This window comes from Osmerus eperlanus, chromosome 6, assembly GCF_963692335.1.
Source record: "Osmerus eperlanus chromosome 6, fOsmEpe2.1, whole genome shotgun sequence".
Taxonomy (NCBI): domain Eukaryota; kingdom Metazoa; phylum Chordata; class Actinopteri; order Osmeriformes; family Osmeridae; genus Osmerus; species Osmerus eperlanus.
The window spans coordinates 18,448,428-18,468,889 of NC_085023.1; the positions used below are offsets into that span (position 1 = coordinate 18,448,428).

Below are 20,462 nucleotides of genomic sequence, written 5' to 3' on the forward strand. Positions count from 1 at the left end.
TTTATACAGTTGGATGGAAAGGCACACAGTTCCTCCTTACTGTACAGCAACACACACAAACTGACTAAAGGTCTAAATGAAGATCAGATTGTTACCACAACACAGTACTACAGAAAGATAACTACAGGAAGAACTATGGCTACCAAACACATTACCTCTAGAAAGATGTTAATGGTTGAGTAGGGTTAGTAGTTTCTCTCTAAACTCTTACCTGAACCCATCAACAAAGTTAGCGCATTTAGGTTCCTATTAGGTGACCATCATACCCACTATGATCTACTGATGTCATAGAGATTAGTAGTTGTTTACGTTTGAGTGACTTGTACTGTACAGAGTGAGCACAGAGCTAGCAGCTACATGCTAACAGAAGAGAGGCTGAGTGGAGCAGGCAGGCGCAGGTCATTGGTAGGAGGTGGAGGAAGCTAACACACGAGCTAGCGGACAGCTTACACATGGACCGTCTGTAGATGGCCTTCGCTTTGTCCTTGTCCTTGGACCGGTTCCTCATAAAGGGCAACCTTTTGAGAGCTGTGGTCAGTTTAGAGGCCCAGTCAGAGCAGGGGAGCGACAGTAGAGCCCACCCGGGGAGATGGAGGACAAGAAAAAAAAGGAGGGAAGAACAGATGGGTGTTAAACGTTGCCGAGCAACAGGGAGAGAGAGAAGTGCGTGCTGCCCTGACCCCTCAACTGGGACGGAAACATACAAAGGGCACGTATGTACATCATACAAGGGAACGTATGTACATTATACTGTTATAACGCAGACAATCTGATGTGCGTGACATATCAGGCACCCATTCTTCAAGGCAGATGCTACGAACAGACGACAACGACTGACACACACACAGACACACACGTAGGGTGCAGTATATTAAATGGTGCAATCAGGAGAGTAGGAATGTGAAACGGAGGGAATGGTGTCATGACTAGCGACAGACAGGCATCAGGGTTAGAGCGGAGGCTAAGACACCTACTGCAGCCTCGTCACAACCTTACTGGACATCTGGACATCCTGCTGACATGCAACATTAATAACGTAGGCTCTTGTAAGACAAATATTACGAATAATATGTTTTTAGTCGTTGCCTTACTAAAATATATGTGGTTTAAGTAGATATATTTTGTATTGTTTGTTGTTTGCTGATAATCCTGCATTGGTCTTCGTCTACAGCTTGAAATAATGCCTAAAGACTGCTTCAAGATTGATTATGAGAATAAACACAGAAGCATAGAATATGCTATATACATGACACGTTGAGAATGTAAAAAAAAAACATCTGTCGTATTGAAAACAGCCAGATGCACAATTGCATTGCAACTTTTAATAGATATGGGTTATGCTGCATGTACACTACATTACAGCCAGGCTGCACAGCTCCACCAGATTGGATGTGGATGAGACTCATTCCAGACCACATCTAGATCATTAGATGGCCTGAGGTATTGTGTGGATCTGTGGATTTGCACAGCCTGACTGTATGACAACCTGATGGACACTGATGTACGATGGAGTCACCACATGTGGACATGCCCTGAGTGACAGGAGAACCCAGCTCAGAGCCACACCCACACCCCCCCTGCCCCGCCCCCTCCGCAGCGTACCATTGGTCGAACCCTGCACCTGCACATGGGAGGACTGCCCTCTCCTCCCTTTCGCAGAGAAAGAGAGAGAGAGAAATAAGCAGAGGAGGCATTAGGAAGTTTGGCCTCTTGGCACCTTCACACCACAAAGTCGCCAATACTCTAGGAGTTGATGTGTGTGTGTGTGTGTGTGCGTGTACACATACATACATACATGTGTGTGTGTGTGTACTCACTGCTGCTCCTCTTCTGTGTGAGAGTGTCGTCCAGAGAGTTGGACCCTGAGCCCACGGAGGAGCTGTCCTGGCTGTCCAAGGGCAGCCCCAGGGGCAGCCCCAGGGGCAGCCCCAGGAAGCCCTCGCTGGACTCTGAGCGCGACGGCGTCAGGGTCAGCGAGCGCATCCTCTCACGGCTCTTAGGCTTGATCAGTTTCCTCATCTTCAGAGTGATCCAGTTCCCGCGTCTGAGGAGGGACAGGGAGCGGTTAGGGAGCTGTCCCCTCGGGCTCCCAGAGCACACGGTTCCAGCCCACACACACACACACACACACACACCAAATGTAATGTCTTAAATTGAATTAGGTTTTAGGTTAGTTACAAAAGTGTAGTTACATGGGCGTTAATGTAACCTTAATGTAAAACGTCGGCCCATCTGCTTCTAACCATGTTCATCAGAGTGCTCCCAAACCATCCAGCTAAGACTCATTCATTTCAACCATTCCAGTCAATTAGGGTTGTGGAGGAGCCTTCACTGCAGCTCTCCAGCTCATACATATTTCATCAGAACTAATGCTGAGGGACCGGTTTCCTAATCTCAGCCAGCTGTTGCTTATAGAAGGAGGCAGGGGACTGGGAGGCATGTTGCAGGCTGTTGCAGGCCTGCGTTAGCCCACATTATGGACAAGCACAAACCACTAATGCATTGTCGTCTGTTGAGTGCGTCTGTTGGTTCATTGATTGAGACCCAACTTCACCACTGAGAAGTTTCATACCTGCGTGGAGGAGAGGGGTCGTAGAACTTGTACTGGTCCATGATCTTCTCCTCCAGTTTCTCCTTCTGCCTCCTCAGCTCGTTCAGCTTGTCTCTGGAGACGAGAGGGAAACAGAGTCAAGAGGGGAACAAAACAACAAAACAGAAAACATCCCAGGCCTAGAAGCGGGGAACGTCTCAGGTCTCTGTGGTCAGAACGGTTCTCCAGGTCGAGGTTCCCGTCTCACATGTACTGTCTCTGTTCCACGTGGAACAGGTCCTTGCTCTCCATGGTCTGTTCCAGCAGGGTCCGGTTCTGCAGCATCAGCGTCTGGATCTGGTCCAGTAGGTGTCGGTTCTCCTCCTCCAGGTTCCCTTTCACCTGACTCAGCAGCTAGGAAGGTACAGACACACCAATGAAGGGAAAGTCTGCTTGAAAAAATGAATAAACATAATTGTGATGCCTGAACACAAAATACCATTTGACCTGGCAGCAACACACCACCCAGCTTTTAAGGAGTAGGAGGTGGGCTTCATACCTCACACTGGTTGGTGAGCTTGGTGTAGGTGATGTCTAGCTGCTGGTACTGTTCCTTCAGCTTGGAGAACTCAGCCTCCAGCCTGGTCTGTTCTAGCGTGGCATTGTTCATCTGGGTCTTCAGGCTCTTGTGGTCGGCTTGGAGGCTCTCGTTGTCCTTCACCAGCTGACGATGAGCCACGTTCAACCTAGAAGACACGCACGCAAGCACACATTCACACACAGATCAGATCCTCAACTAATTGTCCCAATCAAAGAGTTGCTCCTTGGTTTTGTATAGTTGCACAAATTCAGGAAGATGCAATGACATGAATTGAAAAGGGGATTAACAAACCTATAAACATGTTATTGTGTGACAATAAACTAAAATACCTTCTCAAGCCTAATTGCAGCCCTCTGCTTGAAACATCTCCAATCTGCCTCTCAACACACACAGACACCACAACCTCCCACCAGTAGAAATGTGGTCGTGCAGGTTTCATTGCACCTGGACTGTTTAAGGATGTTCCCCTTACAACACCCTGCCCATCCCGCATTCCACACCTAACAGTTACCCCCAGGGGCCTTTTCCCCAGCCCCTACTCACAGACATACACACCCACAGACATACACACCCACGAATCCCGACCACACGCAGACAGCTGACTCACTTCTCGTTCTCCTCTTTCAGCTTGCTGTACTCTGCGGCCGTCACCTCGTGATTCTTGTTCTCAGAGAGCATCTTCTCTTGTTCCGTCTTCAGAACCTTCTCCAGCTCCTCCAGCTGAGCCTTCTGTTTCAGCAGCTGGTTGTACCTACACACACACACACACATTTAATTCAGTCTGAGAGCAGTTCTAGAAAGAGTTATGAGAGAGGGAGAAAGAGAGGGACTCGAAGACGGCCTCTCACCTGTCCTCCAGGTCTCTGTGTTGCATCTCCAGGCTCTTGTGGGCGCTCTTCAGCCCCCCGTGCTTGCCTATCAGGGCCTCGTACTCGGACGCCTGCCTCTCATGGAGGGCGGCCAGCTTCTCGTGGTCCCGCAGCAGCAGCTCGTAGGTGGACCTCAGGTCCTCCTTCTCGCGCACCGCCCCCTCCTTCTCGCTCTCCGTGCTCATCTGCTGGCTCTGCAGCTGTGCATTCTGGGCCATCAGGGCGGCGCTCTGGGAGTTGAGAGTGGAGGTCTCAACCTGGGGAGACAATGGCGCGGGGTGGGGGACAGGGTGGGGATAAACTGTCGTTTATAACCTTGGCTGCGTTGTCACACATCTGTCAAAACCGCTCAGTCAAATGAACATACTGCTTTGAGGTTTGAAACACTGTTATAACTTCACAAGATTTCCACCCATCTGGACAAAAGTGCATCTCAGTTCCTGAACACAGGGGGCGCTGTGCCTTCAAGGTCTCATGCTCTCTCCTCCACGTGAAACAGTAAATGAGTGGAACACATTCAATGTCAGCCTAAAGCTGGAATGTTGGAGAATGTTCCGTGGTCGGGGTGTTTTTGCCAGGTCAAATCCCAGCTCACAGACATGCTGAAAGTTGTCATTAGTTCTGGCTTTGCAGTGTAGAAGGCCGACAAATCCTGTCCTGATCTAGATTTGACCACAGCTTGAAGTTCTGCCATGAGCTAAACGCCTAAATAGTAGCTGGGCTGGGGCGTTCTCTCCACACAGAGAGGTGGAGAGGAGGGTTTGACTGTAACTACAGGGTAGACAGCACATGTACTGAAATGAGTAGCCCAGTGGGAAGCCGAGACCAACAGACTGTATATGTAGCGGTCCATATACAGGTGAGTAGAGCATGCAGAGTTTATACAGCGAATATCCCCGTAAAAAAAAAACGACAGTACGACAGAAACACAGGTTGACCACGGAGACAGCGGACAGCATCTAGTGCGGACAGCCTCAAGAGCGGCGCAGCAGATGGCGGTGTGGAGACGGACCTGGATCTTGGCGTTCTGGGTCTGCAGCGTGGTGTTGTTCTCCTGCAGGGTGGCTGTCTGCCTCTGGAGGGCCAGGATCTGGGCCTGCAGGTTACCGCTCTGGGTCTCCAGCTGCTTCAGCTGGCTACGCAGCGCCTGCTTCTCAGCCTGGAGGGTGGCGTTCTACGACACACACACACACATTCACATAGACTGCAGACTGTGGAGGCATTTCACACTGCCACATCTCATACTGACAATGCAGTGTATTATTGCTAGCTTTTTCCCCCCCCTCTAAAATCAGTTTTTTTAAACTGAGGGGCACTCACGTTCCTCTCCACCTCGATGAGGCGATCCTTGACCTTCAGAAGCTCCCGCGTGGCCTCGTGACTCTCCTTCTCCCACCTGCTGGTCTGAGAGTCCTCCTCTCCTCTAGGGGGCGAGCTCTGCACCATCCTCTCCTCCTCCTCTCTCTGGCGCAGCGCCTCATAGTTCTTCTTCACCTGCAGCACAGGAAGCCAACAGGTCGATGAACCTCCTTCTACCGTAATCACATGAATCACCGCTAGAATATAAGATTCTGGATAGGTTTAACCTACTACTACTAATAGGGTAACTGGTATGGTCTATGAAAGTTGGAGTGAGTATTTACTAGGGTTGATTCAGGTGAAATTCCCTAACTTGACATTCAAAAACGCACAGCTGTTAGTTGTTAGCTGTAATTGAAGAACAGTTTGGAGAAAAGTCCTTCCACAATGTTTTCCAGACCTGGAGCCTCATAAATAAATAAAACTAACGTGGAAGGAAGAATTTATCAATAAAGAATGACTCAATTCTTGAGAGACGCATTCTCCGTTTCTCCAGTATGCTTTTAACATCCGAGTCAGAATGAGTCATATTTTGTACACAGTGTTCTCTGAACAGCAGCTTTGCTTAAGTGGAGTGCTGTATCATTGTGTGAGTACAGCGAAGTTACCCACTGAATTCTGATACTAGTGGTTCCAGTTAGAAATTGAGGACATTATGTTGATGAATAACTTGCGTGTCAAATACTGTCGCTGTGCCCTTCAAGGTACACCAGGTTGGGTACTGACTGTTTTGAGTTCTTGGCGTAGCTGCTGGTTGAGGTTGGACGACTCCTGCAGCCTTGCCTCCAAGGCAGCGATCTTCTCCTCCTTAATCTCCAGAGAGGACTTCAGAGAAGACTCCAGCTTGGACTCAAGCAGCTTGTATCTGAATGTAAACATATTTCATCCCTCTTTAACACAACAGAATGCGATGATCAGCAGGAAACCACAAATGAATGTCTTTAAAGTCTCTTGGTATAACTACAGTCAAACGGTATTGCACGGTTGTGTGTAAATAAACAGTGACTTAAGGTTATGCTCATGTTCTGTCTCAATGTATGTGTGTGTGTGTGTTTCTGTGTACATGTGTGTGTGTTTCACCTGTCTGAGCTCTGCTCGTCGTGCAGCAGTCCCTCCTTGTTCAGGCCTATCTTCTCCAGCTCGTGAGTCAGCTTCTCCAAATCATTATTCATCTGCTGAGTCTTCAGCTTCTCACTCACCAGTTCCTGTAACACCACACACACACACACGTCCATCAACGTTTTAACTTCTATCAATCAATAATCCAGTCTAACAGCCATAATGGAAAAAAGGTCAACCGCATAAAGCAAAGTCACTATTACATAATGCAGACTAGGCTACCATTCTTCCCATGTGAAAGCATTACCCAAAGATGAGGTTATCATTCATTTACCCAAAACCCTTCTCAAAAGACACCTCCGCCATCCTCACCTCTCTGAGTGTGCCTAGGGTCTTCTTGTCGATGGACGTGAGTTTCACCAGCTCCTTATTCTCCTTCTCCAAGTCTTTGACACGAGTGCAGGAGTCCTTGAAGAAGATCATCTCCTTGCCCAGCGTGCGGTTCTCCTTCTCCAGCTGGGAGAGGCGCTGGTTGCTGTCGTCCAGCTTGGAGTCCCTGATCTCGGCCTGCTGACGCAGACGCTTGTTCTCCTTCTCCAACAGCTTCTTGTCCTTCTCCAGCTGAGAGCTCTCCTGCTCCAGAGTTTTGTTCTGAGGAATGGAAGGAGGGATGGAGAGATTATTCATCCAAACACTGATTTGATGAACTGATAGCTTAACAGTCTTTCAGTTATCTGTTTTCCTTGTCGATCTTATTCTTTTTTAATAGATATGTATTTTGGCATTTTAATGTTTTGTTTTGATAGAGACGGTTTGAGAGAGACAGGAAAGGCAGGGGACTACATGCAGCAAATGACCCCGGCTGGATCAAACCCGGGTCACTGCGTTAAGGCCTTACCTTACTAGTTACCCTACTATCTACTAGGTGAGCCACTGGGGTGCCTCGTCCATCCTACCTCCTGCTCAAGCTGCTCCAGGCGCTTGCTGGAGATCTTCAGCTCCTCCAGGCTGCGTTGCAGGCTCTGGTTCTCCGCCTCCACGTCCTGCAGCTCTGCCTCCAGCTGGGAGATCTTACGGCTGCTGTTTTCCAGGGCTTTCTGCAGACGCTGGTTCTCTGTGTCCAGGCCCTGGTAGCTCACCTTTAGCCGAGTCGAGAAAGAGGAGGGTGAGGAATGAATGGGGATCATAACTAGTCTTTTTTGGGCCAAGTTTTTGCCAATTTGCAGCCTGGCAAAGATTGTTAGACCATTCCCAACGATTAACGTGATATTCATCCTCACCTCCAGCCTCTCAGTCTTCTTGGAGGAGGCCTTGAGCAGCTCCATGCTGCGCTTCAGCTGGCTCCTCTCACTCTCCAGCTCCCTGTTTTCCATCTCCAGCTGGGCAGCCTTGGCCCCCGCCGAGCGCAGGCTCTCCGCCGCCCGCCGCAGCTCCAGGTTCTCCTCATCCAGCTGGGCGTTCTCCTTCTCCAGGGCCTCCAGCTGGAAGGAGGTGTTCCTCAGGGCGTCCACCTTCTTCTTCAGACGCCGCGTCTCCGCCTCCAGCTCGCTGTTCTCCTTCTCCAGGGCAGACACCTGGGGAGTAAGCACACTGTGTGTTTACCTCAACACCCACGATATCCATATAGAACTACATATAAAACCCCATGTTTTTTATTGGGACGTTAATGCAAAGAGGCCATGCGCTAATTAGAAATATCTCAAGACGCCAGGGCTGAAAAGTCAAAAGAGCCCCACCTTCTCACAGGTGATGCCCAGACTGGCCACTCTCTTCTGCAGGCTCTCGTTGTCCCTCTCCAGCCTCTGCACCTGCAGGTCCAGCTCCTCGGCCCTCTCGCCCTTCTCCTTGCACAGCTCCAGGTCCTTGCGCAGCTGCTTCCTCTCAAACTCCATCTTGTTGAGCTTGGAGCTGGTCTCCCGGATGGACTCGTGAAGGACCCGGTTCTCCTTCTCCACGTCTTTGACCCGGGCCTCCGTGCCCACCTGGCACCGCTGGCGCAGCGACGAGATGGTCTGGTTGAGGTGCTCGTTCTCCTGCTCCAGACCTGTTACCTGAGGGGAGGGGGGGTTCTCATAAGGTCTTGATGTTCTTCATTTGTCTCTGATAGGGAGACTGTGTGTACTATTCTAAATTATTTCCACTATGGGTTGTATGTGATCCCCTGGAGGCGTCAGATCTGGTCTTTGAGTCATCTTAATGACATGCTTGTTTCTGTTTGTGGGCTCATTTCTCATCCGTCTGCTCTCTTCATCCCTATTCCAAGTGTCGTGACATAACAGCCAGATCAGTTCCGTGAAACTGGTAAGATCCAAGGACAAAGAGCGCTTTCAACGCGGACAATTTTTGTCTAAATCCGACCAGTCCCCACCCCCAACGTCATTTAGAACGTCTCGGAACGAGATTCAATAATGCCATTTCTCTTCTCGACTCACGCCGAGTGAGCGGTTGTTACGGAGACCGGGTTCCGTGCGCGTACCTGTCGTTCCGAGTTCTCCCTCAGAGTTTCCAGCGTCTTCTCCAGCAGGGCCTTCTCCTTCATCAGCTCCGTGCTGAGGCCCTCTGCGCTGCGGACGCTCTCCCTGTCAGAAGTCAGCTCCAGCTCCAACTGCTCCAGCTACAGACACACAAAAGCGCATGGAGACGGTCGGTTACCACGAAAACAGTCTTTTGCACTAGCTGTAACTAGGCGCTCCCCCCACACACACACACGCACACAAACATACTGACTGAAAGCTAGAAACAGGAAATTGTCAGTCCCTAGCTTATTTTAACACGCCGGTGGTACTGGGGCTGGGATGTTGGGAGTGAAGGGAGGGATAATTATCTGGAGAGCGGTGGTTAAAGTGGAAGGAGAGGTAAGGGGTCTGAACAATCTGAATAAGCGCCTTTCACCGTTGACGTCATCCCTCTCCTGCTGACACAAACACAGACACCATGACAGAAACATCAAGGTCTTGCTCCCCTCACACACACACAAACAACAGAACCCTTTCAGAAAATCACACACAGTCCTGCATTAACACTGTGGATAAATTCTTCAAAAGGCAAGCTGATTGCTAATCAAGATATACTCCCAAGCACCTAATTCTGTCAAAGCATCTTAAGTGAAAACCGGCTGCCTGTCTGAACACAGACAGTTGAACTGTCACTATTGTTCGACTGTTCCAGCATGGATTCTCTGCTTAATGACTGCGAAAGCCAGCAGTGATTTGTATCTTAGTCTCTCCTGAAGCCTTTGTGTAAGAAAGGCACATTTTAAATGCTTTTTCACAGACATAGGCTTATGCATCTGAAAATAGCGAGGGAGAGTTGGCTAGCTTAGTGAGGAGTGTTTCAAGTGTCAGGGCTGGTAGAGAAATGGAAATGGGCTCCAGAACGTTACTTTTTTCTTTTCTTCCTTCAGTTCCTTCAGTTCCTTTAAGCCGTTTATCTCCCTCCCTCTTTCTCCTGCCTAACCTAAGTGCAGGGTGTCTGGGTGATATATAGGGGGCAGGGCCCAAAATGCTAATGAGGGGACACAGTTAAGGCAGTTGTGGGAGAGTTCAATAGGGAACTTGTGGGAGAACATCATTGGTGGTCTGAGTGCAGGGAGTGTTGAAGACTTCAAGTAGCTGCTATGAGGACGGAGGAGGCTTCAGTGTAAGGGGTAGAGTAGGACGAAGGCTCAGAGGTTCCAGGTAAGGGTTATGAGTGGCTAAGAGAGAGGGGAGAAGTGTCGGTATATATATACACTGTAAACAGGGGGGCAGGCTGGACCAGGGAAGTTCCAGGCACAATGTCAGACCAGGTCCATGAGAACTAAGTTGGTGTAAATATCTGAACTAACTTTCTGGGTAAGCCTCTGGTTCTCCTGATTGGCTTTCAGCAGGCGTGAGGGCATGTCTCCGGTGCTGTCGGCCACGCCCCTCAGCTGCTCGACGGTTTTCAGCAGCGTCTGGTTCTCCTTCTCCAGTTTGAGCAGTCGGCTGGAGGTCAGCTCGTTCACCTCGTGGCCCAAGGACTTCTGGGGGACTGGACACGGGAAGGGCAGAATGAGTAACAACATGGTAAACCAGGCTCACAAGAACAGACACATTTAAAAAATTCCAAAGATTTTGTCCTAAAAAAAATTAAATAAAAACCTTTAGTAACAACCCAGTCTAAAACACAGGACTGGGTTGTTGCTAGCTGTGACCAGATCAGAATGAACAGCAGTGCTTTTGTTCCATAGTATCACGGTGGTCAGTTAGTTAAAGCACAAACAAACAAAAGGGTTTATCCAGATCTAAACCAAGTAAACCTCCTTAACAGTGTTCATACTGCAGAGCCAGAGCTTATCCTGCTCCAGCAGCCATGACATATTAATTACAGGACTTAACCAAGTGTTAATAAGCCCTGGCCAAGCTGTTGCATGGGGGGTTGGGGGTGGTTAGAGGTAGGGAGAGGGGCCAGGGATAGGGGCCAGCCAAAGTGCTAGGGGCGCTGGTCTAAGCTGACAGCCCCCCCCCCCCCCCCCCCACCATGACAACCCCAGAGTGTAACCCTACACACCCACCAACCTAATTGAGTTATATGATATAAAGTTAAGGAGGTGTTTTAGCTCCCTTTAACCCCTCCCCCCACGCCCTCCAGGTCCTTCACCCTCGGTGACGTCGGGGGTCTTGGACAGCTGCTCCAGCTCCCAGCCCAGGTGGAGGGACTCGTCCATGCTCTGCTTCTGGGCCATCTCCAGAACCAGGTTCTCTTCCATCAACTCGTCCATGCGCTTCCTGTCCATGTCCCGCTCCTGAACACACACACAGATTTAAACACATCGGTCTTCCAGAACTTCTGCTTTCTTCATTCTTACGGCATCATTTTTACTACCCATCTCTCTCACTCTCTCTCCCTCCCTCCCCTCCGCCCTCTGTTCTCCATCTCACCATCTCCATATCGTGGATCTTGGACTTGAGCTGCAGGCTCTCCTTCTCCAGTTCGTGGAGCTTGTCGGAGCGGGATCTGGTGCCTTCCAGCTGGTCCTCCAACATGGACTTGGTCTCCAGCAGAACCTGGTTGTCCTCCTTCAGTTCCTACCAGGCGGCATGGGAGACCACATGTTACCCTGTGCGACCACAACTCAACCACCACAGCCATCGTGTCTCTGTATCCATGTGTGTGTGTGTGTGTGTGTGTGTGTGTGTGTGTGTGTGTATGTATCCATGTGTGTGTGTGTTTATATCCGTGTGTGTGTGTGTGTGTTACGTACCTCTACTCTGGCCTTGTAGAACTCGATGTCGTGGAGCCGCTCCTTGTACCGGCCCACCTCGCTCTCCAGCTTGTCCACACGGACGGCCTTCTCTCTCAGGGCGTCCAGCTCGTCGCGGTAGGCCCGCGCTGACCGTGCGTCCGACAGCAGCTGCTGGCTCTGGAGGGGAGACACGCCACACACGTTAGCAACATACGGCTGTGAGATATGGACTTACATGTACAGTACATCACACACACTCCTTGAAGTTACATTTACATTTAGTCATTTAGCAAACGCTCTTATCCAGAGCGACTTACAGTAAGTACAGGGACATTCTCCCCGAGGCAAGTAGGGTCAAGTGCCTTGCCCAAGGACACAACGTCATTTTGCACGGCCAGGAATCGAACCAACAACCTTCTGATTAATAGCCCGACTCCCTAACCGCTCAGCCATCTGACTACCATCTTACTTATTGCATGATATTCTAAAGTCTCATGCAATAAGTAAGATGGTATGCCACATTTTCTGGTATTGGTGTGTATTCACATGTGGACACACACACACACACACACCAATGTATTAAATGGGTTCCACACCACTAATTGAATGGGATTGAGGATTTGACATGACCTGACTAACAAGTGCTCTTCTCCCGGAACCTGCTAGCCTTGTTTACATCTAAATCTATAAATAAAAGAACATCTTTGCCTACATTCAGAGGGTTACGCAACTATACATGGCTCAGCCAGTAATCGGTTAAGTGCATTACCTATTAAGAAAGTAAATAAGGGGAAGGAGATGGTTTGATATGTTGCGTAACCCAGAGGGCAGCGTAGGTGCCCAGAGGTCTCGATGTAAGCAGGGTGTGTGTGCCAGGATGTGTGGGAGTGGGTGATTGGCATGGTGGGTCAGTGTGTGTGTGGCATAGTTCGTACAGCTGGAAAGATGCCATGGTCTCTAGCAGACCAGCAGCATGACCTGTGTGTGTTTCCTAGAGAGTGAGTCTACTACACTACTTTGGAACCAAACGCCTGCTGATCTATGCCAACTAAGTACAGTGCTAACTATATTACCTAGTAAAGTGAGAAAGGAGTCTGAGCTTGGTGGAGAAAGAGAATTATGTGGCTAGGGTTTTATACAGTCTTGTACTGGGGTGCTGTAAAGTCTTGTGCAAGGGTATTGTACAATCCTGTGCAAGGTTATTGTACAGTCTTGTAGGGGGGGTATAACAATATTGTACTAAGGTATTTACAGTCTTGAGCCAGGGTGCTGTACTGAGTCACGTACCTCGTGTTGAATCCTCTTGAGTTCTGTCTCCATGTGCTCCAGTTCCTGTCTGCAGTCAAGCAGCTGCTCACTCTTCTCCTCCCTGAGAGAAGTGGCGGGGGAGAGGAAGAGAAGAGGAAGAGAGAGGGAGTATGAAAGAGCCAGAGAGATTGTGAGGTGGTGAAAGAAGAGGGAGAGAGGGGGGGGGGGATGAGAGAAAGAACACATCAGAATCATATTAAATATGTGTATTCGTCAGATGACTGAGATTTTAGGAAACTAAATTCATGCATATTCCATAAGATCGGTCAACAACTTCCGGTAGCTAGCCGGTTACGTTAGCTCTCACACCAAAAATTCAGTTTTTTAGAGATTGGGTGATCTTCCCAAAAGACAATAAACTATGTAGGCATAGGATTCTATGTTGCTGTCCTTCAAGCAAGAGGGAAAAGGGGTTCAAATTGTACGTTTCGAGCTACATCGACAATTACGAACGTAAAGGTTATCCAACTCACACAGTAAAAGTAGCTAGCTATCGAACAGATTTGTGCAGTAACATTAGCTGCTAGGCTAGCTAACAATTTTAGCTACATTACACGGCTCAAGTCTCAGTCTCACTCATTCACCGTGAGACTAACCCATTTCACACGCAACAAGTATTTCTCACACTGAGAAGTAAGCGATGTGTACAATTGTGTACCCGCTGTGTACAATGAATGGAGCAGGCGCAGGCATACAGAGGTTTTCTGCCAAGTTGAGAGCTGTCTCGAGTAAAGTTAAATGCCACTTAACAGGCAACCCCCCCCCCCCCAACGTTTACAGGTATGGTGATCTTATACCAACATTTTTATAAAACTTGAGCCCCGAAATTATAATGTACTGTTAAAACCAGTTATTAAAAGTCAAGTTTCTAACTTCACCGGAAGTTCTAGACATGGCCTGTTTTCCCCCCGGAAACACGCGTGTTCACATAGCCACAGAACAGCGCTATTCCAGAACTCATAATAACTCAAGTGTGTCCATCAACAAATGAACTTGGTGTCTATTTTGAAAAGTGTATATTTTTCTTCTGAGGAGCCAATGACAAATCCTGAGTGATTAAACAAGTAGTTTCCTGTGCTATTCTTGACCTCTACCAAAACATCCTTGTCCTCAGCATGACCAACACAGTTCAACTGAACACGTACACCCACATCATTCTCAACCCCAAGACCAGCTCAAGGCACCATGCAAATCTTCCAACTGTCACAGATAACATCTGAGTTAGTGGGAACTCCTAATACCTAATACTGGAGGTTCTGGGTGTGCAGCCAGACTTTGTCATGGTGGTTTAAAGAAAGAAGAGAACCGTGCATTCTTCAGAAGCTCTCCTGCGTGTTTGCTTCACTGAACATCTGAAACTGCTCATTGGTGACGTCTACCTAGGTTCAAACAGCTCCTCTTGTATTTCTGTTTCTCTTTCTGGGTCTTGTTTGAAAGATTTGGGTCTATGTGGGGCAAATAGACCTACCTGGTAGGATATTAATAGAACAGAGCAGATCAAGGAGAGGAGACAAGGAAAGAACCTCGCAAGACTATTGAGACACAGCCTCTCTGTCTCTGTGACACAGTGTTTTAATAACAGAGGGCTGGAGATTCTTGAACTGACTATTTCCATTCCATTTCCATATCCATTCATTCACTTTGCTTTTATACAAAGAACGTTGATTGACCTAAAACCTGAATGTTCTGCAGCTGTCCCGGCTACATCTGCTTTTTGAGAGAAAAGTGAAAACATACACCAAACCTCTCATGACAGTACCTGTTCAGTCTCACCTAAACAGCAAACAGGCTTTCATCACCAGCCACTGTCTCCCTCCTGCCAGTCATTTGTGTGTCTGCTTGTACATGCATAAGTGTGTGTGTGTGTGTGTGTGTGTGTGCAGGCCAGGACAAAGAGAAAAGCTGACAGACAGACCCAAAGCTCTTCATCCATATTGAGCATGTGTGGGTGGCTGTGACTCTTAACAGCTCCAGTCTTGACAGTACACATTGCAGTGCCTGTCTACACACTGTCTGACACACACACACACACACACACACACACACACACACACACACACACACACACACACACACACACACACACACACACACACACACACACACACACACACACACACACACACACACACACACACCAGGGTTTCCCGCAGCACTTTTCAGTTAAGGCGGCCGCCTAAGCAACACACGCCTGCCTCCTTCACTACGTAGCCCCCCCAAAAAAATATGTTTTGTCTCCCTTCTCTGCAGAATGCATTAGTCTATCGCACCCCCCTCCCCCGCCCCGGTCTGACAGCAAACCCCACCCTACCACCTTAACTAACACATTTTCCCTGCACACACACAAAGACACACAGGGCCTATATTCATGAGACTAGCCTGAAAAGTAACGCCAATTTTACATATGCATCCAAGCTCAACATAATTATTACTTTGGAACTTGCGGTGCAGAGTATACGGAGAGACAGGAACTCAGAAAGTAAGTAAAAGATTTAGACAGCATTTCTACGATCATCATCATCCTTATCATATGAGAGCTGAGACATCCTCTAGTCTGATCTAATCCAGGCCACCCAGTCATCGGACTGCAGAGCATGCTAGGGCAGGCTGTGGCAGCGTACCGCCTGGGCAGGTCAGACATCTCCACTCAGATCAGGGACCCGACCAATCAGACGCATCAACAGTCTACGTTTGTATGATGACCAAAATCATCTTAGGTCTTGGGTCTATCATTAGCAGTATTTCAATGTATGCCACTCTGCACTTTTACATAAAACACTATTAGAGCAGATACACTTCCAAGTAATCCCCCCCCCCCCCCCCCCTCCCATGAAGTTGACTTCCTACGAGTGACCACTAGCCTTTGTCAGAGCACTAAAGAGGAAGCTCTATAATTCGTGGGTGCAGGTTAAAAGCCTGCTGCTCCGTCTAGGCTGGTCTGGGGAGAGGCCAGGGGAAATGTTACAATGACCCTCCTTGCCCTCCTCTTGTAGCTGAAGTTGTTCTTCCTCTAACTGCATCCTGCCGACGTTTTTCACTGCTCTCTGGCGTCCCTCAAGTGAGCTCAACAAAACACCATTTATTGATTTTCTCGGGAGAAGTGGGCAGCTATGCCAGATAGATACTGTGTGTGATATACAGAGAGTGAACATGACTGAACAAAGCTTGGTTCAAATTGCATACATTCGTAATAACAGTACTGAGCTTTTCCGGAGTGTTCTGTACTAAACAGGCCCTGGGGGCTGTGCGATTTATGGATGTTGTTTCCCTGACACAGAAAACTGAGTCATGCTGCCATCCTCAGTCATCTCCAGTCACGAAAGAGAGAGACAAGTGACGAGAGAACGACTGTCTAGAGCACTTGACCGTCTGTCCTTTCATATTCATGAGTCAGCAGAAGTCACATAACTGCCCCGTAAACACTGCCCCGTAAACACAACCATTCTCATAACAATGCAGGAAGGAGTTAGAGGATGCTTAGTAAGCCTTGTCAACCAATCGAGCGTTAGAACACTCACATTTCCTCTCCAAGAGGCCAATAAGAGCTACAGAACTGAAGAGCTTCTTAGGGAACCCGAAAGACACTTCCAAGCTCCTGCGTTCTAACTCTGCTCAACCAAATGGCGTCGGGGTACTCACAGCTCCTGCCGCAGGCGTCTGATCTTGGCCTTGGCGTCCGCCAGCTCCACAGACAGGTGCTGGCGGCTCTCAGTGCGCCGCATGCTGGGCGAGTCGTTGGGGGACTGGGCGTAGGGTGCCAGGGGAGAGAACTGACCACAGTCCCTCTCCTGGGTCAGCTCCACGATGGTCTGACAAGACAGGGTGGGACAGGGTTAGTTTCATCTCTGTATCATTCAGTGAGGACATGACATAACACAGCTACAGGATCGTAAAGCTCACGTGGGAATACAACTCAGAAAAAAGAAACGGTTTGAGAATGAACTCCGAGTATTTGGTCGGGTTTGGCATTGTGTTTACAGAATATCGAGACCGCCCCTCCAGTATCATAATTTCCATTTAGCATTCCTCGATATAGTCGGTCTGATAATTTATTCCGATTTAAAAAAACTCAAAGTCTGTCCTACTAAAATGGGGGAAAAGAAGCTTGTAAACACCCGAGTGTTTCTCAACAAACAACACCAACATAGGTCAAAAGTAGCACCTCGCTGTGTCTTTATCTGCTCTCCTACTGAGATGTCTGACCGCGACTGAGATTAGACTGGTAGGAGTTCAGATTACACGGGCCCAGATTAGGACCAGCCCTCCCATGTCTGGGTCTAACAATGGGCTGAGGATAGAGTTTTAGTGGCCTGTCAGGACACTTACACTGTATATTCCCACCATGGTAATCACGACCCCAGATCTCATCCCCCACTCAAATCCCCCCAGTGCCCACGTAAGGAAATGGGCTTTTAATGAGGAGCGGCTGGCCTTTTCTACTGAAGCTCTGGAGTCTATTATACTCTCCACACACACACACGCACAGGGACATATCTACCAGGGAATCTATACACACTTGCACACACCATTCACAAAGAGAGACACTCATTTACCATGCAGCATGCATTTACTGAAAACCTACACACGCATACCATTTGTAACTGCACACATTTGTACCCTTAATGCATTCGTTATTGACCTTTTAGGATTTCGGTACTGCCCCGTCCTGAAAACACACAGACACACACAGACAGACAGACAGACAGACAGACACACACACAGCCCTGTACCTCCAGCTGGTCGTCCCTCTCGTCCACCAGGCGTTTGAGGTGGAAGGCCAGGGTCCTGGAGAGCTCGTCCAGATCCTCTGGGGCGAGTTCTCCTCCCTCCAGCCACTGCAGGTCCACCACATTCTCCTGATTGTGGGTCACCTGCAACCACACAGCACCCGTCAAGCCTCTGATGATCAACAGTATAGACATCACAGGCCTCAGGCCTCTCTTTAGGCAAACAGTTGGGTTTCAGCTGTGGGGAGTAACAGGAAGTTTATATTTAGTCAAATATAGTTTAACTAAATCTATAGTTAGTTAAATAAAAAAACGATATTTACTGCAGTGAAGCTATATATAAACTACAGTGAAAACTAAGTTGAGGCAGTTGCAAATAGCACAAAATGTATTTTATCTTTTGGAAGAATGGAAGCTCCTTCTTCTTGTGGCTACCGGACACATGTCCTTATATGGCCCAGTATTCTAACACCAAACCGTGAGTAGATACGGGCTGAGGAGTTATTCAGTCCAAACTCTCAGTACCTCCTGGATGTGAGCTGCTATGGCAGCTTTAGTGTCAAAGTCCAGGCTCTGGATCCGCTCAATGTACTCTTCTTTCTTCTCACACTGCAGACAGAGAGGGAGAGGCAGGGAGAGGTGAATTGGGGTAACCACCACCCCCCCTCCAGACACACGGCAGACAAAGAGACGGGCAGATCTGCAGTTTAGAGTCTGGAATGTTCCTGAGGTCTTGGTGAGGTCGGCTCTGCTTCCCAAGTACAGGAGTTCGGAAAGCAGAGAATGTGTCGGAATGTGTCTCTCTCGGTTTTATTATCCTCGTCTGTCATCTACACAACAGTGCGGGTTGAGAGCAGCCGTGCCTTATTCACTATGCCGGAAAAATCGCAGGATTGGACAATCTAAAGCAGTCAACAAGGGGTTTTTGTAGCATGCAGCCTGACACTAGCCACTACCACAGAGAAGCATGGCTTCAAACAGACATTCTCAACAAGATCTCTAGAGAAGAGCCAAAATAATATACAGCAAGTATGGTAATCTATCGATGGCTTAGTGTATGGCTATGCTAGGCAGCATAGAATTGGTTTGGGATTATACTGTATGTATGGGTCAGTGTACTTTAACCATGGGTAACACCATGATAGTCTGGGTCACAGTCAGGACAGGCTTGGCCCCCAGTGGAGCAGAGCGACAAGGACAAGCTGGGACAGTCCCCCCACCCACTGCCCACCCCCCAACCCCAGACTGACCCCACGGTGACCAGGCACCAAGACACACCACCTGGCTGTCAACATGCCAACAAGGCTCAGACGAGAAGCCCAATCAGAGCTGAGGCTAGACTGGCTCAATCAGAATGGAGTCTGACTATTAGTAAAGTAAACTCACCAATTACATGGAGAGTTGAAAGAAAGTACAGGTCATTTGAGTCACATCGGTGGGTCTTTTTGACCAGAAGGTCACCAGCTGATACTGGTATAGAGAGCCGACAGCACACTGCAATCCTGTTTCCTCCCAGAGGAACCCACAGGGAGCGAGAGCTAGTCTGAGTCACAGTTACTCATCCGCCCTAGGGTGGGATTCAACCAGTCGGAACAATGGAGAGGGGTGAGATGACTGCTGTTTGCAATGTTAGTCAGTAAGAAAGTCGTGTAGTGGTGATGGAGATGGACATGCGTTTGTCATCGCTCGGGAAAGGTCTTGTGTGCTGCTCACAGCAGGTTAGGGCCATGACTCAGGACAAGGGCTCACAACCGCATTCAGTCTCCATCCCAATGCAACACAGTACAGAGCAGGTAAGAACATGTCCGACTGCTGGAGACAGACCTAGACACCATTAAAGTACAGTATAATACAGGTAGGATGCCAAGATAAGTAATTTATCCACGACTTACCTGGACAGCACAGCCAAGCAGCAGTAGCAGCAGTTTCCTCATCTCCTCCAGACCTTGTTCTGTAAAACAAACACACACACAGGTTAGTTAATATTCTTATTGACAATCAGAACATATCACACTGACAACATGAAAACCCTCATCCGCTTTACAGAACAACTGAGCCTTTGTGTGGTATTGTCGGTAAACGGTAGTTGTACTGTCCCGTGTGCTCTCTGGAGAGCCAACCTGAAGGCAGTACGGTATGTGCAGCAGTTGTGTACTTCAGGCGTGCTGCAACCTGGTGAGGCTCAGCCTCGGGATGAGGCCAGGGGATGCTGCCATTAAATGACGATATACAAAAACAGCTGTTCAGAGGCTCAGTATGGCTGAGGTAATCTGTAGGATTGTGTTTAGTGTAAAAAAGAGCAGGTGGTGTGTGTGTGTTTATATATTTGTGTGGGTGTGTGTGAGTGTGTTAATGTGTATGTGTGTGTGATAAGCCAGATCGAGATCATCATCATTTGCCCGTGGGGGAATGGCATAGTTATAAATGCTAGGTTGTAAACAGATTACTGACAGCAAGCTTAGACAACTTCCGTGTTTGCTGAGGAAGAATAAAGGCAGTTATATGTAAATCATCCTCACAGAAAGTGTCTTTGTACTCCTCCAAAACACAAACAATAGGAAAATAGACAAAAAATAAGATAGAAAATATTATTTGAATGTGTGTGTGTGTTGGTGTTCATACGGGTGTGTGAACCCAGGCATGTTTGTTTGTACGCCTGATTGTGTCAAACAATCAATAGCAGCTGAGAGCAACGCAGCACTGCCCAGTGAGAAGAGGACAGGATGAGGTTTAAAAGCTCATATTTAGGCAGATCTCCTGACAGATCTCCACCTGGTCCTGTCCTGCTCTAACAGGATATTTG

General features: G+C 48.5%; 1 protein-coding gene across 8 annotated transcripts in view; it reads right to left on the minus strand.

Annotated features, from left to right (window-relative positions):
• ccdc88ab (coiled-coil domain containing 88Ab) overlaps nt 1-20,462 on the minus strand; it is a 50,680-nt gene that overhangs the window by 7,870 nt on the left and 22,348 nt on the right. For 5 of the 8 annotated variants that reach the window (XR_009930654.1, XM_062464184.1, XM_062464182.1 and 2 more), the window contains exons 5-30: nt 19,552-19,610; nt 18,185-18,268; nt 17,663-17,803; nt 16,572-16,741; nt 12,912-12,993; nt 11,643-11,801; nt 11,320-11,466; nt 11,039-11,183; nt 10,245-10,429; nt 8,895-9,032; nt 8,155-8,469; nt 7,699-7,992; nt 7,375-7,557; nt 6,791-7,069; nt 6,440-6,564; nt 6,086-6,224; nt 5,321-5,494; nt 5,013-5,174; nt 3,980-4,257; nt 3,739-3,882; nt 3,090-3,276; nt 2,799-2,944; nt 2,573-2,665; nt 1,818-2,044; nt 1,603-1,650; nt 451-528 (exon numbers count right to left, since the gene is read on the minus strand). Coding sequence is in view for 7 of the 8 variants with exons in the window: in XM_062464184.1 (XP_062320168.1) it covers nt 451-528; nt 1,603-1,650; nt 1,818-2,044; nt 2,573-2,665; nt 2,799-2,944; nt 3,090-3,276; nt 3,739-3,882; nt 3,980-4,257; nt 5,013-5,174; nt 5,321-5,494; nt 6,086-6,224; nt 6,440-6,564; nt 6,791-7,069; nt 7,375-7,557; nt 7,699-7,992; nt 8,155-8,469; nt 8,895-9,032; nt 10,245-10,429; nt 11,039-11,183; nt 11,320-11,466; nt 11,643-11,801; nt 12,912-12,993; nt 16,572-16,741; nt 17,663-17,803; nt 18,185-18,268; nt 19,552-19,610 (4,182 nt within the window). In the remaining variant the exon portion in view is untranslated. The remainder of the gene's footprint in view (nt 1-450; nt 529-1,602; nt 1,651-1,817; nt 2,045-2,572; nt 2,666-2,798; nt 2,945-3,089; nt 3,277-3,738; nt 3,883-3,979; nt 4,258-5,012; nt 5,175-5,320; nt 5,495-6,085; nt 6,225-6,439; nt 6,565-6,790; nt 7,070-7,374; nt 7,558-7,698; nt 7,993-8,154; nt 8,470-8,894; nt 9,033-10,244; nt 10,430-11,038; nt 11,184-11,319; nt 11,467-11,642; nt 11,802-12,911; nt 12,994-16,571; nt 16,742-17,662; nt 17,804-18,184; nt 18,269-19,551; nt 19,611-20,462) is intronic. The other 3 variants (XM_062464183.1, XM_062464188.1, XM_062464185.1) reach the window with 2 other exon arrangements.